Consider the following 16,867-nt stretch of genomic DNA (forward strand, 5'->3'; position numbering starts at 1 on the left):
CTCGCCGCTGCTGCTAGCTGTGACCGGACGTGTGCTCCATACTCTTCCCTGTACTATTCTGTTTCCTGGTTCCTCCGCGTGCTTCTTATCCCTTTCTTGAGTCTCCTGGAGTTTCCCCTTGATCCCGGGCATCGAAACTGAACGAACACTGGAAGCCGAGGACGGCCGAGCGGGCTTGTATAAGACCCGAACCATACAAAAGAAGACTCCTCCTAAAGAAGTAATCAGGCAACGAAAACAGGTGAGAAAGGGGGAAACCTGTGACAGATTGAGACGCCACCTGACCAAAGTCGATACAGACATGGAGGCGGCCATCCAGGATCTTATGCGTGGCAACTAACCACCGAAGTACAAAACCTGAAAGCTGAGAACGCTGCGTTAAAACAATTGGTACTATCCCACGACTCTGCCACAAAGGACAGTGTGCTATTGGGCGGCATTGTCGACAAATATGATGGCTCTGTAAAAACCATACGTGGATTCCTGGATTCTTGTTTGGTCCACTTTCCCTTTAAACCTCATTATTTTTCTATCCCCAGGGCTAAAGTGGGCTTTATTATTTCATACCTTTCCGGGAATGCATTAGCCTGGGCCACACCATTAGTTAATTCCGGAGATGCCCTTTTGGACGATTATGACGGATTCATCCAAGCACTTAAAACCATGTTTGACCGCCCAGAACAGGTTTTTAGTGCTCAAGAACGTTTACTCGATTTCCAGCAAGGCTCTCAGGACATGCTCACTTATGTGACTCGATTAAAGCAACTGGCTAAAGAAGCGGGTTGGCCTTCTGGAACTTGCTTCACTCTCTTTCGAAGAGGGCTAAATGAAAATATCAAGGATGAATTAGCCAGGTTGGCACGTCCAAGTTCTTATCAGGCACTTATGGATCTTGTTCTACAGATTGATTTTCGCACCCAGGAAAGGAAGGCAGAGAAAAGGAAGACCAAGTCACCCTTCCAGAAGAACCCCTTAGAGACCTCCTCGAAATCCGAAGATCCTTCTGTCCCCACAAACGAACCCGAACCCATGCAACTAGGGGCCTTCAGTGGACCCATATCCCCCCAAGAAAGGTTGCGAAGGATCCATACTGGCTTATGCAAGTACTGTGCCTCGGACAAGCATTTAGTCAGGGAATGTCCAATAGCCCCTCCGCGGTGTTTGGGAAACGCCAGCTCCCGATCCTAGATGGAGCTCAGTTTCGGGAGAGAGATGTAGGCTCCACATCTATACCATCCTTGAACTCTCCTGGACAAAACTCTCTGCTAATTTTACAGGCCTTTCTATCACCATCCAAGAAGGAAACCATCCCATTCTGGCATTAGTGGACTGTGGGGCTATGGGAATATGCATAGATCAAGAATGGGTCCTTAAACATCATATTCCCTACGAATCCTGGACAGTCTTGCAACCCGTAGAAGCAATTGATGGCAGGCCTCTCTCTTCTGGACCTATAACCCTTCAGACCAAGGAAATTGAGCTTGCAATCAACCACCATCGAGAGAAGATAAAGTTTGACATCATAAAATCTGCCCATTACCCAATGGTATTGGGAATGCCCTGGCTACAAAAACAATCCATTCATCAATTGAACAGCAGGTTCCTTGTTCCTAGGTTCTGAATTTTGCATGTCTCATTGTCTACTCCTGGATACTTCTCCAACACCATCGGAAGAACGTTCAACAACCCAGCAAGGTCCTCTCACGGTCTCCAACATCGTCCAGGTCCCTAAAGCCTACCAGGAGTACAGCGATGTGTTCTCTTCTGCTATTGTTCAAGCCTTACCACCCCATAGGCCAGAAGACTGTGCTATTGAAACCGAACATTCAGCTGTGATTCCCTTTGGAAGGATGTTTATTCTGTCTGAACCCAAGAAAAGGGCCCTTCGTGAATACCTAGATACTAACCTAGAAAACGGAACCATACGACCATCCAAATCTCCAGCCGGAGCTTCACTATTTTTTCTTCCCAAGAAAGATACCAAAGAGCTCAGACCTTGCTTTGATTATCGAGGTCTAAATCAGTGCACCCTTAAGGATCGTTATCCGTTACCCCTGATCTCAGACATCCTGGAAGCCGTAAGAGGAGCCGTAATATTCACCAAATTGGATCTCAGGGGTGCCTACCATCTGATCCGTGTTAGGGAAGGAGACGAATGGAAGACAGCCTTCAGAACACCATTTGGTCACTATGAATACTTAGTCATGCCCTTTGGACTCACTAATGCTCCGGCGATCTTCCAACGCTTTATGGATCGGGTGTTTTCGGATATGCTGTTTCTCTTCGTCATCGTCTGCCTGGACGATATTCTGGTATTCTCCAAGGACCCTCTCAAGCATGAAGGAAATGTTAAGGCAGTACTACAACGACTACGTGAGCACTAGCTTCTAGCAAAACCCGAGAAGTGCCTTTTTCATGTTTCCACCGTCCACTATCTAGGATTTGTCCTTAGCCCAGACGACATAGGAATGGATCAATCTAAGGTTAAAGCCATACTATCCTGGCCAACTCCGACCACTGTAAAACAGATCCAGTCTTTCCTGGGCCTAGCTAATTTCTATCGAAAGTTCATACCATCCTTCTCCGAGATTCTTCACCCGATAATTGCCTTGTTGAAGAAAGATACTCTCTTTCATTGGACATCTGCCCAGGAGAAGGCCTTCCAACGCTTGAAAACACAAACCCCCATCCTAGCTCAACCTGATATAAATTGACCCTTCCTAGTGGAAACAGACGCCTCCAACTATGCCATCGGAGCAGTTCTGAAACAGGAACTCGATGACGGACTGGAACACCCTATTGCCTATCTTTCACGGACATCGACCCCCAGTGAAACTCATTACTCGGTTTTAGAAGAGGAACTGCTAGCCATCCGTCAAGCCTTCACCGAGTGGCGTCATTTACTTCTAGGAGCTAAACATCCTGTCCAGGTTCGCACGGACCATTGAAATCTCCAAGTATTACAGGCCCTGGAATGCAGGAACAGCCGTCAGGCCCGCTGGGCCGCCTTCTTTGCCCAATACCAGTTCCAGATTCACCATGTTCCTGGAACACAAAATATAAATCGCCAACGCCCTGTCTCGGCGTCCTCACTATGAACCTCCTGAAGACCGAACATGTCCTAAGATGTTTCCCCATACAATATTTGTAGCTCAGGCAACCAGATGAAGTCTGCATGCAAACTCAATCCTCTGATTTCTGAAAGGATATCTCGGGCAAGAACCAGTGGAATTTGAAGACTAAGCATGGATACCTGTTCAAACGCCTTGGTTATTCCAACACAAAAACTACAACAAAGGATAATAAACCTCTGTCACGATACCCTTTACTCCGGACATCGTGGTATTAACAATACCCTCCGACTAATACGAAGGCAATTTTGGTGGCCCGGAATGAAAGCTGACGTTCAGGCATGCTCGGTCTGTAATCAAAACAAGCACGACAGCAAAAGACTGGCGGGTCTACTACAGCAACCTCCATTACCAACAAGGCCTTGGGAATTCATAGCAACAGATTTCATTGTGGAATTACTGCCTTCCAGGGGATACACAACCATCATGGTCACCATTGACTTGTTTACTCATATGGCTCATTTTACACCCCTGTATAAATTACCATCCTCGTCAGAACTTGCTGGAATTTTCCTAGAACACATATTCCGACTACATGGACTCCCTTCCAAGATCATATCGGACAGAGGGCCTCAATACATTTCTCAGTTCTGGAAACACCTTTGCCGGATACAAGGAATTCAACATGCCCTATCCTCAGGCTACCATCCCCAAACTAATGGAGCTACTGACCGAGTAAACCAAACCCTGGAACGATATCTTCGTTGCTTCTCTACCAAGGTCCAGGACGATTGGTCCCTTTTAATACGAATGGCTTAATTTGCTTACAACAGCTCGGATCACTCGGCCGTTAAGACCAGCCCTTTTTTGTGTAGCCATGGATTCCACCCTTCGGTTCTACCAACTGTCCTTCCACATCCTACACCAGTTCCAACAGTCGACTCCTGGATTGAAAGACTCATTCATGTACAAAGAGAAGCCAAAGAACAATTAGAGAAGGCCAATTGGGGACCCAGACCAAGCTGTTTGCGGACTCCAAAAGAAGGCCGAGCCATTCCTACTCAATAGGGGATAAAGTATGGCTATCCTCGAAGCTGCTGCCACGGCATCTGCGACCAAATAAATTGGCTCCCCGGTATTATGGGCCATTCCCTATAAAGGAAATCATCAACCCAATGGCCTTTCGACTGAAATTACCAGACTCCTGGAAGAAAATCCACCCAGTCTTTCATACATCCTTAATGAAGCCCTACGTCCAGACCTCTCGAACTAACCTCCGGCCTAATCCAGTACTCATCAATGACCAACTGGAGTATGAGGTCTCCAGAATTTGTGATTCCAGATATAGACGTGGCCAACTCCAGTACCTGGTGGAATGGAAGAGATATCCCCCCAGTGAACGCACTTGGGAACCTATCTCAAACTTAAATACCCCCAGGTTACTCTGAAGGTTCCATCTCATACAGCCGGGCAAACCCGGCGGGATGGGTTTTCGGAGGAGGCATGCTGTCATGAACCATCAAACTCGCCCTTTCTGGGCCTCCTGGTCCCTGGCACATCGCAGTCTACACGCCATAATACTACCAACATGGCGGCAAGCCCAGAACGCAGCTCGCCAGTCTTCGCTTTCTACACAGCGTGCTCTATAAAGAGACCACGCCCCCACAGCCCCGCGCGTCTCAACGCTGCTGCTAGCTGTGACCGGACGTGTGCTCCGTACTCTTCCTTGTACTATTCTGTTTCCTGGTTCCAGGAAACCCATCTTCCAATCTACCTTTCCTCCTTCTTATCCAGCCTTCTCGGAATCCTTGCACCGCCTCGCTGTGCTTCTTATACCTTTCTTGGGTCTCCTGGAGTTTCCCTTTGATCCCAGGCATCGAAGCTGAAAGAACACTGGAAGCCGAGGATGGCCGAGCGGGCTTGAATAAGACCCGAACCATACGAAAGAAGACTCCTCCTGAAGCAGTCATCAGGCAACGAAAATAGGTGAGAAAGGGGGAAACCTGTGACATATCCGTTATATTTTGATTCAGACGAAAAATGTCCTTGAATCATCTTATTTAGCAACACTGGCAAATGACAGGCCGCATAGACAAGAGGTAACCTAATATATTATATAACCCAAACATAAATTAGATAAGGTTTTCAGCACGCAATAGTCGAACAGTACAAATAACATCTCTCTAAATCCCCAAACAGGGGGATTAACTCTTGCACTGCAGATCAGATATTGATCCACGTGGGTATGTTATATTTAGGAAGAATTGAATGATGCAAAGCATGCACAACAAGAGGAGAATGTTCAATTCTGAAATGTAAAATATGAATCAAGCAAAGTCTGTTCAGTAAGAGGAGAATGTTGCTTAATTCAGAAATATAACAGTAGTTTTGGTCAATCGAATATGTTAAATAGGGATACATTCTAAGATAGATGTACTTATGACAGATGTACATGAAAATCTGCATGCTTCTTATATGATTTACTCATGACACTCAGTTTTCTACCTTTCCAGTCCTTTTCTGTTTCTCAAAGGTGTATTCAAACAGGATTTCTGTCCAATGACAAGAGAAAATGACATGTTAAGGTCAGAGCTCATGTTGCTCTAAGTAATGTGTGTTTGAAACTTGATTGATCTATCAAGCCAAGAGGAAGATGGTTTTTTGGCGAAACAATATGCACGTGCGTCAACTGGTGATTGTTGGCTTTTTGGTTGTTACGTTTCTGTTGTATAACAAATAAGTATACTCCTACTAATTAATATAAGAGCTTGATTTTCATAGCCACTGAGCACATTGTAGCAGGGGAATTCCCATGTTTTCTTTCGCATAGTTCCTGCACTGTTAAGTGTTAGAGTCCTTCCCCCAGCACTTGCTGACAATATGCAATAGCACATTTCTTAAATTTTCAGCAAGTATTTGTGTTAATAAATTCAAGGTTGGCGCAGCGACCGATAGCACAGTTACATTTGGGTCTCATATCGGGTTTGTATGAAGTTTTGCACAAGTCTGTTCCATGGAGGACTTTGCCATATATGGTACAATGGGAAAACACTCTCAGGAGGGAAATTCCCTGGCATGAATGGGAGCAGCTGTGGAGACTCATTCCCAAACTGGTTAAGTCCTCGCAACTTCAGGAAGCGTGGTACAAATTAATATACAGATGACACTACACACCGGTCAAGCTCACGATTCTTCTGGAATCCTCTCAGGCTTGCTGGACAGGATGCAGGGGGGGGACGGGATGCGGGGGTACGGGTTCTTGGTCTCATATGGTGGAGATGCCCCAAAATAGAGCCCTTCTGGCGGGAGGTCCAAGCCTCAAGCCCAGGAAGATGCAAAAACTCCCCCTGAGGAAGTGCTGTTGGGGCTGGAAGGGGGGCACCAGGAAGCATGACTAGAGCACAAAGAAAAGCCTGCATAGTGCTCACACTTTGGGCTATGCTACTCATAGCGCAACGATGGAAGGGGTGGAAATCCCGACCCACCAAGACTGGTGCTTTGTGGCCCTATAATGGGCATCATTTGCTATTAACAATGAAGTGTCCTATTTTGCAAATAACTGGGAGGGATGTACTCGTATTTCTTGAGGAAGCCCGCTTGAAACTCTTGGACCTGTCCTGAACTATATCCCCAAAGGGACGTCAACCCATGCATCTGTTGAACCCAGAGATCTTGAAGGGTTGAAGGGGGATGGCTTGGGGGAGGGAGGATGGCTTGGGGGAGGGGGGCTAGTTTGGGGAAGGGGAGGCTCGACTGTTTGGAGCTCTGTATAACTGTCTGTGTTAAAGGTGCGTGTTGTATGCTCTTTGAAAACAAAAAGAATTTAAAAAAGAAAAAAACAATCTGAGGACCTCGAAGCATGAAGAACCATGGGTACAGTACAAGTCACAGTAGGGGTAGTATTGCAAACACGCCCTGTCAACGTCCCTTTTCGATTTCGAAAACTAAGTCAAGGAATACTTGGCACCAACCACTAGAAGTCGGCCTATGCAAAGCATGTGATTCTAAGCAGATCCACAAGCCTCCGAAACTATCCATCTATCTATCTGTCTGCTTTGGCGTAAAGCGCTATATAAAATTTAATATACAAATACACTATGAAAAACCTTAGTTAAGGTGGTTAAGTTGCACACATTTAACTCAACAAAACCCTTGAAATTCAGCAGATGTTGGAAGTCGTGACCAGCTTACCTCAGAGTGCTCCTATTGATGTCCCCCCCATAATGCTATTTTGACTGTCATTGTGAATCCCTCTCATATATATGTGCTCATGGGCTTTGCAACGGGAACACGCCGAGTTAAGCTGGTCATGACTACACACAGCTACTGAATTTCAAGGGATTTTTGAAAAATGAAGGTGGAAAAGCAGATTTAAGAAGTATATTTCTTTAGTTTGCAGTGAAACTACTGTCCCACAAAACCTCCACCTTTGATTTCATGAACAAAGGGACATGGCGTTGGCTCACAAACGTGCTCAAGGTTTCACTGCTTGACTGCACATGAACCTACCAACCTATTTGCCACTTGAGGCTGCACATTAGGACTGCAGCTGCACATGTGGATTATAGATCTACTTTGCCAATTATTTTTTACTTTAAGTAAAACATAGGAATAAAGTACTTCACTGTTTAAAATAAGCATCCCATTTCAACACACTGGGAAAGTAAAAAGGCTTATACTGTTCAATCGTTATGGTATTTCGCTGTATCTGCTCAAATCCCAATAACAACCACAACCAGGAATTCTGGATGTAGGCACCCTTTCATATGTGTTATCTTTCCTACGTTTATTCCATTCTTTGGCCATAACTCCGGTCTTCAAACTATTGGGATAAGAACAGGGATTATGATGGATCGAAAAAACATATCACTCGAGAGTTGAGGATTTAACTCAGTTTATTCACTAAGAAAAGGCGGTTGGGATAAATGCCTATAAGGTCTAAGGTTTGATCCACGGTATAACATAGATTCACTTCTTGAGACTGGACTAACTCAACAGTTCCAGGATGTGTCAAATAAAAGTCAGGGCTCTTCCTAACGTGGGGAGACTGGTCTCCCCCATGTTCTCTAAAACCCATATAGTTTCAGTAGTACTGGGCCCATCTGCTTCTTAGCTCAAACTCAGTCACAGCGATATTGTACTTTGCTGCTTCTCAACTCACAGTCACAGGATATAGCACCAAGCCCTTCTCCAGTCATCCCACAGTCGCAGGGATATAGTGCCAAATCGTTATTTATAATCCCCTCTGAGAGTATAGTGTGTTTGAATACTTACAGGTCATTTCTTAAAATGTTCCAGTTCAACATACAGTGTATGGTGACCTACCCTCTTACTAAGGGATCTCTCACCGCTCCCTCTCTGTCTAAGAGAAAATGTGCCCTTCCCAGAATAAGGATGCCTTGCCATTTTTCTCCCTCTCATAATACATATAGTGTACTCCTCACCTTAAGTGACCATTTGCTCTCCTCACAAATAAGCAATATGATTCGCTCCACACCTGGAAGCAACTGACGTGGTTTTTAAGCCTTTCTTCTTTGAGTCTCCGCTTTCCCTGCAAAGTCTCACCTTTGCTTCCGCATTGCAATTGTTTACGTTCCTGTCCTTGCAATCCTTACTGTTTTGGCTGCTCTCTTATCCCTCTTTAAATAGCCTTACATAGGTTTTCCTACTATATCTCACTCTACTTTTGAAAGCACTTATTATGGGTCTTCGGATTGGTTGTGTGCCTTAACTGGCCCATTTTCCCTCTCTTGCTGTGTGTTTACTGCTTTCTGTGCTGATACAAGTCTTGGCAGCCATCTGTACTTGAGGCGGACGGTTCATCTCCTTGACAGCTCTACATTGGACCACTGCAGTCTTCAGCCTTGGATCCCTGTGTTTGGTCTGCTTTTGTGCAATGTCCCATTACTCTGTTATCTCTCACTGCGGCTCTATTCAGCATTCTGGCTTTTGGTATAGTCTTATCATTTGTGCATGGTGATTCATAAGATTTGTGCTTGCATTCTGCACTTTCCTTCTTGGATGTTCATCGTAGTAGCAGCTGTTTCTTTTCTTGCACCACATGCGTTGGGTTCCCATCACTGTGCTCTGTGACAAATGAATTTGAACCACCTTAGACAAAGTTACTGTTGGTTTCTCAGCATTCACTGCCTTTAATACAAGATCAACTCTGCGGTGGCCCAGGCCACCGCTATTGCCAAAGCCTATATATCTGTGTAAGGGTCTTGTTCTCACTTGGAAAATCATGTAGGCAGGAGGGACAACACAGGATTGTAGCCAGACAACACAGGAATAACCTTTAGGACATCAATATCTGATCAAGCCCCAAAAGATGAAGGGGTTGTCTGCTGTTGCCAGCCTGTACCATGTTCTCATTTCTCTGGATTTTTTGCCCTAGTAGGCTGGCTTTTCTTGGCTGCAGGGACACCTGTGTCCCCTGCAGTAAAGGTAGATGTCTAAAGTGATCACAGGAGAAAGACTCCTTTTCAACAGATAAGATTTGCCATTTACTCCCTCCTATGCCTAATATAATTATGAATATGTGGTACACAGTAGTAAAGAATCCATAACATGACACTGCTGAGTACCTTTGTTTTCTGAACTGGTCTGCTGTAAGAGGAAACTATTCAGTAAGGGAGAAACATTAACAAATAAATACACAACTTAGGTTTGAGACCACATGAGACCCATCAATGACGATTGTCGTGTTAAGCAATAAAGGGGGTGGATCTTCCTACGTGTGTCTGCAAAGAATTGAATGAAGGAGCTTAGCAGAGAAGCAAAATAACCTATGTCCATAAAGATATGCAAAATAATACGTACACAATGTGGCATCAAACCGCTGAACGTCGTAGCACAATTAACCGCCTCTGGCGAAGTCACATCAACTGTGCAAAATTCAGAAACTGGAGTGAGCTCTTCTCCATTTCCTTTCTGCCAAATATACAGAGCAATCTAAATTAGAAGAAAAGAAAACATTAATTACAAATAAATGTCACTGTTTTATAGACTATACAAAAGCATAATCATGGAAGACTGGGATGTCCCAGAGAACGCAAGTAGGAAAAGGGGGAGGAACGCCGGGGGGGGGGGGGGGGGGGGGGGCAGAAAAGAAAGACGAAAAGAAGAAAGGGAGAGAATGGAAAGGGAATAAACAAGATCGAGATAAACAGATTATACAAGAGAAAGACAGGGATGCCCTTGGAAAAATGTGTAGGAATTGAGGGAATGAATAGGGGAACACCTCTTCTTTCCATCACTTCACTGCCTGCACTTGCCGGTGCCAAGTACCCCTGCTGGTTCCCGGACATGTAACGGCGTGCAGCGCCACATTAGGTAAGCCCCGATGTGTTTTCCTAGCGCAAATAGAACATTTTTTGGCGCGTACTGCCTGCATCTTATTCTGTATGCCTAAAACGTACAGTAGGGTTTACCTTCATTCCCGTTTGCTGGCAGTTGTTGCTGGCTGCTTCCTCTGACGGCTGCATTTGGCTCTGCAGCTGGGCTGAACACATCTGATAAGCCTTTGTTCCTTTTTCTACATTGTATCCAGTTCCTCCCATGCGGACTGCACAAGTAGTTTGTCTCTGCTAACAAAGTAATCCTCATGCCTCCTAGAGACCCCCCTCATACCACTGTTTCCACAATCAGTTATCTTTGTCTCCTGTGCTCTTGGTCATCATAGTACTTCTGACTTTATCTCTTATGTTACAGCAATACCTAGGTTTGCTCTCAATGCAGTGGCTCTGGACATTAGGGAGGGGTTAGGGAATGTCAGGGAGAAACAGCATTCAATGGGTTGTACCCCAAGTGATCATCCTTATCCACAGAGGGGGGGAGTCCCTCCCCATGAAGTCCACCCACATTACACCACCACTAGGGGGACTATTGGGTAGCAGCCTCACCTCCCTAGCATCATGGAAAGGGGTTCCCCTCTGGGATGAAGTGACAAGAGTAGATGAATCATCAGAGCTGACACTTTTTCCATTCAATAGAGGCATACCAGTAGATTGCAAATAACCACGCTGCTTCCATAGAACACCATAGGTGTACCGGGACTTGGTGTAAACCATAGCGGAATTATCCTCTACCAGGTTACATGCTCGTGTGAGGGCTACAAATTTTGTGACCTGGGCAGACTTGGCATTGGGCAATTGATGAGGATTGACGATGGAGTGGGGCGTACATGCAGAGTAACTAGAGACAAGTTCTGTCTCCTGGATAATCAGGCAGAGCCGTCTACGAAGAATATCAGGTCAGGGTTCTACAGTGGGACATCTAATAAATCTGTGCAGGGCAACAAAAGCATTTTGGCAACCACCAGGCAATCATGCAGTTCCTCGTCCTGCAGGGTTGGCAACAGGTAAGCAGGGATTCAAGACAGGACAGTGTTTCAATGTTACATTTGCAGCAGCTATTAGTAATTTCTCATACTGAGAGTCAGGAATTTAGCACATGCGTTGTCTTCCCCTTATGCAGCCAGTCCAGCACTGAGTAGGGTACTGAAACTGTGACAGAGTGACCCTTCACCAATGAATCAGTCCATCAACAGGGCGGCAGCGGCATTAGGTCACAGGCAAGCTGGGAGTCCTGCCACTACCGGGTCTACCCAGGACCCACCGTCTGCAGTAACTGACCATCCCGAGGCACCCTCTTATTTGCTTCCTGGTCTGGGACTTGGGAAAACTCTGGATCGCCACAATGCGATCCTGGGATAAGTGTCTTTCCACAGCTGAAATCACATGGCCCAGATATTGCACGCTGGGTAAGCACAGCTGTAGCTCGTCTTTGGAAGCCTTGTGATCCTTTTCAGCAAGTGCTGTCAATAGAGCAAGGGAGACCTGCTCACAGGTTTCTAAGGAGGGGAGGCTAGTAGCAGATTGTCTAGCACCAGCGTGGACCCTCCTGGGAATACCACAGAGTCAATATTCTTCTTCAGGATTTAGGGAAACAAGGTGGGGGCGCTCTACGTACCCGATAGGAAGACGTGTGAACATCTGCTGGGTGGATTTATGAGTAAAAGCAAGCTGACACGGAATGGCAGGGTGGAATGGAGAAAAAAAGTTTAGCACAAATCCTCAACTATGGCACAAAAAGCCCGATCAGCTAGGGAGGTGGAACTGAAACTGGACCAAAGTAGAAATTGCAAGCCTAAGGGAACCAAAAAACATTAAAATAACTCTCACCAATTACATTTTCAGAGGTAATGCCAGATGAAATCTTGGAATACCGTATTGACTCGAGTTTGAGGAATGGCATGGTTTTCACCAATGATTTTGGACTCAGCCAAATAACAGATAGCATCAACCAAACCACCCTACCTATGCAGAAACCAACACATTAAAAGCCAGCCTTGACAACACCTCAGAAACCTACACTGCTGCATGGGTCAAGGCCCCAAATGCCATTAGATTAGATGCCCATAACAAGTCCTGACATCCACCTGCAAATGCTGTTGTCAATGCAAGTGGCGTCGTCATTGCAGATCCTAATCTCAGAGCCAAAAAGGCGCATACTTTTGTCCCAGCCCATGCTAGTTGCATAAACTCGCAGCTCAGAAGGGACAAGATGGCCAAGATGAAGGTCACTGAGACAAAGGTTTAGGTCACCTAGATGTCCATATAATGAACCAACTCACTCCTCTATAACCCTCGAGGACCAAGAAGAAGATGAATTACCACAAACACATTAAATATACTGATTCTTCATCCTCTGTCTCACACAGAGATGGCGATTGGGATACTGATTCAATTCCCAAAGAGGATATCCTGGAAACCTTTGACCTAAAAGCACAGACGAAAAGCACTGCATCTTATTTGGCCGTATGAATAAGCACGGAAAGGCAGTGGTCTCCATCCTCATTTTAGATTGTGCGTGGGAGGAAAATCTACTCCTCATGAAACAGCCACTCTCAGAACCTATGCTTAAAGGGAGGCTTGAAAAGAAATCTAGGGCACCAGAGGCCAAAATTCCCCACTGCACAACCAACACCCAAATCAGTGGGATCAGCAGCAGCGGCCCAGAAAACAAATTCACAAGCAACAAAATGCTTGGTTCCCCGGATAACGAGGGCTGAAGACAGATGCCTTCGGCAAGAAGATTCAAGCAACAGGGGCCACCGCAGTAAGGGTAGCAAATGCATTAGCCAGAAGGACCAGATCCGAAAGGGAAATGTGGCACTGAATGGCACCCATCCTGGAGCATTTACCAGAGGAGAAAAGAAAATACTCAGAGAAGTGAGACAGGGCTGCTGATCCAGCCTTCTGAGGGGTGGGAGGGAGCACAACCCCAACAACCATGGGCATCAGAGAATGTGTGGACAGGCCTCCTCCCATCATCTCCTTACCTGCCAGGACGGTAACATGGCAGGACCTGGTGTCGCGCTGTACAACATCCTTGCAAGAAAGCCCACAGGCCAGCAAAGGAGAAGAGCCAGCTCAAGAGCAGAAACTCCCTAATACAGCAAAGCCATGTATAAAAGGGGGCAGGGTTTAAAGCACTTATGTAATCTCCCAAGCCCTCCCCTGTCACACCCTTTGAAAGCAAGGTAAGCCATTGGTAGGGTAAGTGGTCAATCCAGAGAGGGGAAGGGATATAATAGTGGGAGCTTGGGAGTTTTTGGTGTTGGCTGCAGTTTGGTGAGGACCGGTGAAGAACATCCGAGAGACCAGAGGAGGTGAGAGTGACTGGAGTGCAGAGGCTATTGTTAAGGAGGAGGTCTGTAGGTGTGTGTGAGAGAGGGGAAGAGTGTGAGCAGTAGTGGTAGAGTAGGATTAGTGGTAGAGTGGATTAGGGGTAGTTGGGAATAAGTAAATTAGGCAGTGGGAGTAGCAAATGAAGGAGATAAGAGGCAGAGTGACAATTGGTAGTACAGGGGTGAGCAGGGTACCATATCCCTAGGTGTTTTAAAGGCGTAAAGGTAGTAAAGTGAGATTGGTAGTAGTGGAATAGGAGCAGCAGTAGACAGTGTGTAGAGTGACAGTGATTTGGAAAATAGGATTGGTATAGAGGGAGAGGGAGAGGAAGGAGGGAAGAGACAATAACCGAGACAAAAACCGAGGCAGAGGGGTAGTTGGAGGTACTAACTTTAGTAAGAACAGGAGTAGGAAAGGAAGTAAGATCAAAGGGTGGAGGTGGAAAGGCAGAGTGAGAGGTTGTTGTGACAGTGACTTGGTGGGAGGAGAACAACTTAAGAAACCGATATAGTGAAAGGTCATGTTCGAGAGGGTCTTAAAGGAATGAGCATGACCCTTGGTTTTTAACTTTCACCCCAATGACCCTGCTGATTAACAGGCGGCCCGCCTTTTTTTTAGACAATGCGCATCTGGGCCTTGCCCAGCTGGTGGTTGGTCCTACCCATCGCCTGTGGAATAATCTTGATCTTATCTTTGCCCCTGCACCCCTTGTTACATTATCTGCTCATTTGCCTGTTCTGTGGTCTGATCACATGAGTCTTCCTTTTACTGTGGAATCTCCCTCAAGCCATTGACCACTGGTATTGCCCCGCCCTCCAGAGGTTCTGGGGTAAAGTTAAACACTCTGATGGTTAAAGCCACTACCAACTCTTCTAAGGTGCTGTTTGGAGTAGTTTGCTCCCTCTCCTCGCCTTCCTCTGCGCACAGTGTGGCTCCCTCTAAGAGCCTCTGTGATTCGCTGTCCACTTTTTTTGATGCTAACATTTTCACTCTTCGTTAGAACATTCTGGCCTCTGCTACTGCTTGTCCAGCTATGGTGAGCCCTAGTCCTCGTGCTCCCTTTCGGGTCTGGTCCTCCTTTCCAGAGTCAGCCGTTTCTTGGGCAGCGATTGGTCTTAAATCTGCCTCCCCAGCTGACTCTATTCCTCTTGGCATCCTGAAGGATATTTGCCCTGGCATTTCGCATCTGCTCACTGCTGTGGCCAATGAATCTTTCTCATCTGCTCACATTCCCGGTCCTCTTAAGCATGATCTTGTTCTCCCTCTCCTTAAGAAGCCGAAACTTGATTCTTTGGTTTTGGCAAACTTCCGTCCCATTTCTCTGCTCTCCTTTTCCCATGAAACTCTTGGAAAAGTTGGTTACTCCGCTCCTTTGACCCTTCTTGAGGAGTCGGGCTGCCTTGACCCCTTACAGTCCTTGTTTCGGCCTGGGCATGGAACAGAGTATGTTCTGGTGGCAGTGCTCCACCACAGCGATTCTGGGAAAACTGCATTGGCTCCCAGTGGCAAAGCGTATTAAATATAAGTCTTTGTGCGTGGTCCACCGTGCCTTCTATGGAAAAGGCCCGGGCTTCCTGGGGGAAACTTTTGCCCATGTATTCCGACTCAGAACATTCAATCAGTTTCCTCCCTGAAAGTTACTGTGCCCCGGTTTAGGCTGGCTCGCGTAGGCTGCTCCTTTTCTGTGGTGATGACTTCCCTGTGGAACCCCGTCCCTTTGTTCCTGCGGGCACTTGAGGACCACCTTTCTTTTTGTCATGCCCTGAAAGCCCATCTTTTCACAGCCTGACTGCTGCTTTCTCTGGTTGGTCCCTTAACTGTCAGCGCCATGATGCTCTTGGTGGTGACGGTGCACTTTATAAAATTACATTACAAGAATACACCATATATTACTCCCCAAGACTACTGAGGACATGTGATGGACAGCTTGGAGACAAGACACTAAGCAACACAATTTCGATCCCCGGATCCGCGTTTAGAAACCTCTGGTTAATAGGCGCGTTATAAATGCGCAACTAAGACATTCATGTAACATTGCCTCGATGCCCCCGGGCTGTGTGAGCGCTTTAAAAATGCAAAAAGTAAAAAAGTAAAGAGCCCTAGGGAGTCAGTCAGACATCGGATTAGGGCTACCACCATCAGTCTTAGAAAGAGGACAGACAGCTAGGTTTTACCGTTGGCAAGCAATAATATCCATGATAAGGGCACCTGGGCTAGTGAGTAGGAAAACCCGGGGAAAGTTTAGGCAGAGAGGGACTGCTGCAGCGCAACAAAAAAAAGCATTTTCAGCTGAACATCAACCCAGTCTGTAAATCAAAAATAAACACCATTGGACTTTCAGAGTTGGCGTGGTTCTTTGCGGTGGGCCACGCTGTCAAAGAAGGTAAAGGTGTCCAATCATAATGTAAACAACGTGGCGGATATCACGGAGATGGGCTTCAAGCAAACAATGGGGCAGTGCTTAGAAGACATTGATGGCTTTGATGCACTATCTTTCGCCCAAAGGTACAAACAAAAGTTCAGAAAATGCGATGAGCAATTATTTGGAGGTTGTAAAAGCAATAAAGACTGATGCAGACAAAGCGAGGATGCCAATGCTTTTACACACAAAGAAGCCTTTTCGACCCTGTCGATAAGCCGCAGGCAACTCATCCACAGCAACAAAATGTGTTAAGTCTGATCAGCGCCAAACCTACAATATGCAGGGATACAGAAAAAATGACCAAGGGTATCAAAAGTCCAAGGACTACAGAGCGACGGCATGGCACACAACCTCTACCTCACAAAGCAGAAAGCCCATAAACAGCAAATGTGACTCGCTGGGAAATCAATGCAGCATGCAACAGGTGGTCAGGGGCAGAATCACAAACCATCTTCCTAATTGGCAAATGAGAACTATGGACAAGTGAGTATTAGACATTGTAAGACAAGAACATGACCTAGATTTCAACAGGAAGCCCGCAAACATACCACCAAAGAAGACAAAACAGCCTACCAAATGCTGCTATGGGAACAGGTGGCAAGAAAGCTACAAAAAAAAAGGCATACAGAAAGTCCTGTGAGAATCCTGGAGGCGTCTCACTCGCTAGCCCCCAGAGATCT

General features: G+C 46.1%; 1 protein-coding gene across 1 annotated transcript in view; it reads right to left on the reverse strand.

Moving 5' to 3' along the window:
* B3GLCT (beta 3-glucosyltransferase) overlaps nucleotides 1-16,867 on the reverse strand; it is a 1,424,518-nt gene that overhangs the window by 551,482 nt on the left and 856,169 nt on the right. The window contains exon 9 of the mRNA XM_069639745.1: nucleotides 9,894-10,025. Within this exon, the coding sequence (XP_069495846.1) occupies nucleotides 9,894-10,025 (132 nt within the window). The remainder of the gene's footprint in view (nucleotides 1-9,893; nucleotides 10,026-16,867) is intronic.

This window comes from Ambystoma mexicanum, chromosome 7q (assembly GCF_040938575.1).
Source record: "Ambystoma mexicanum isolate Mex_15411 chromosome 7q, UKY_AmexF1_1, whole genome shotgun sequence".
NCBI lineage: Eukaryota > Metazoa > Chordata > Amphibia > Caudata > Ambystomatidae > Ambystoma > Ambystoma mexicanum.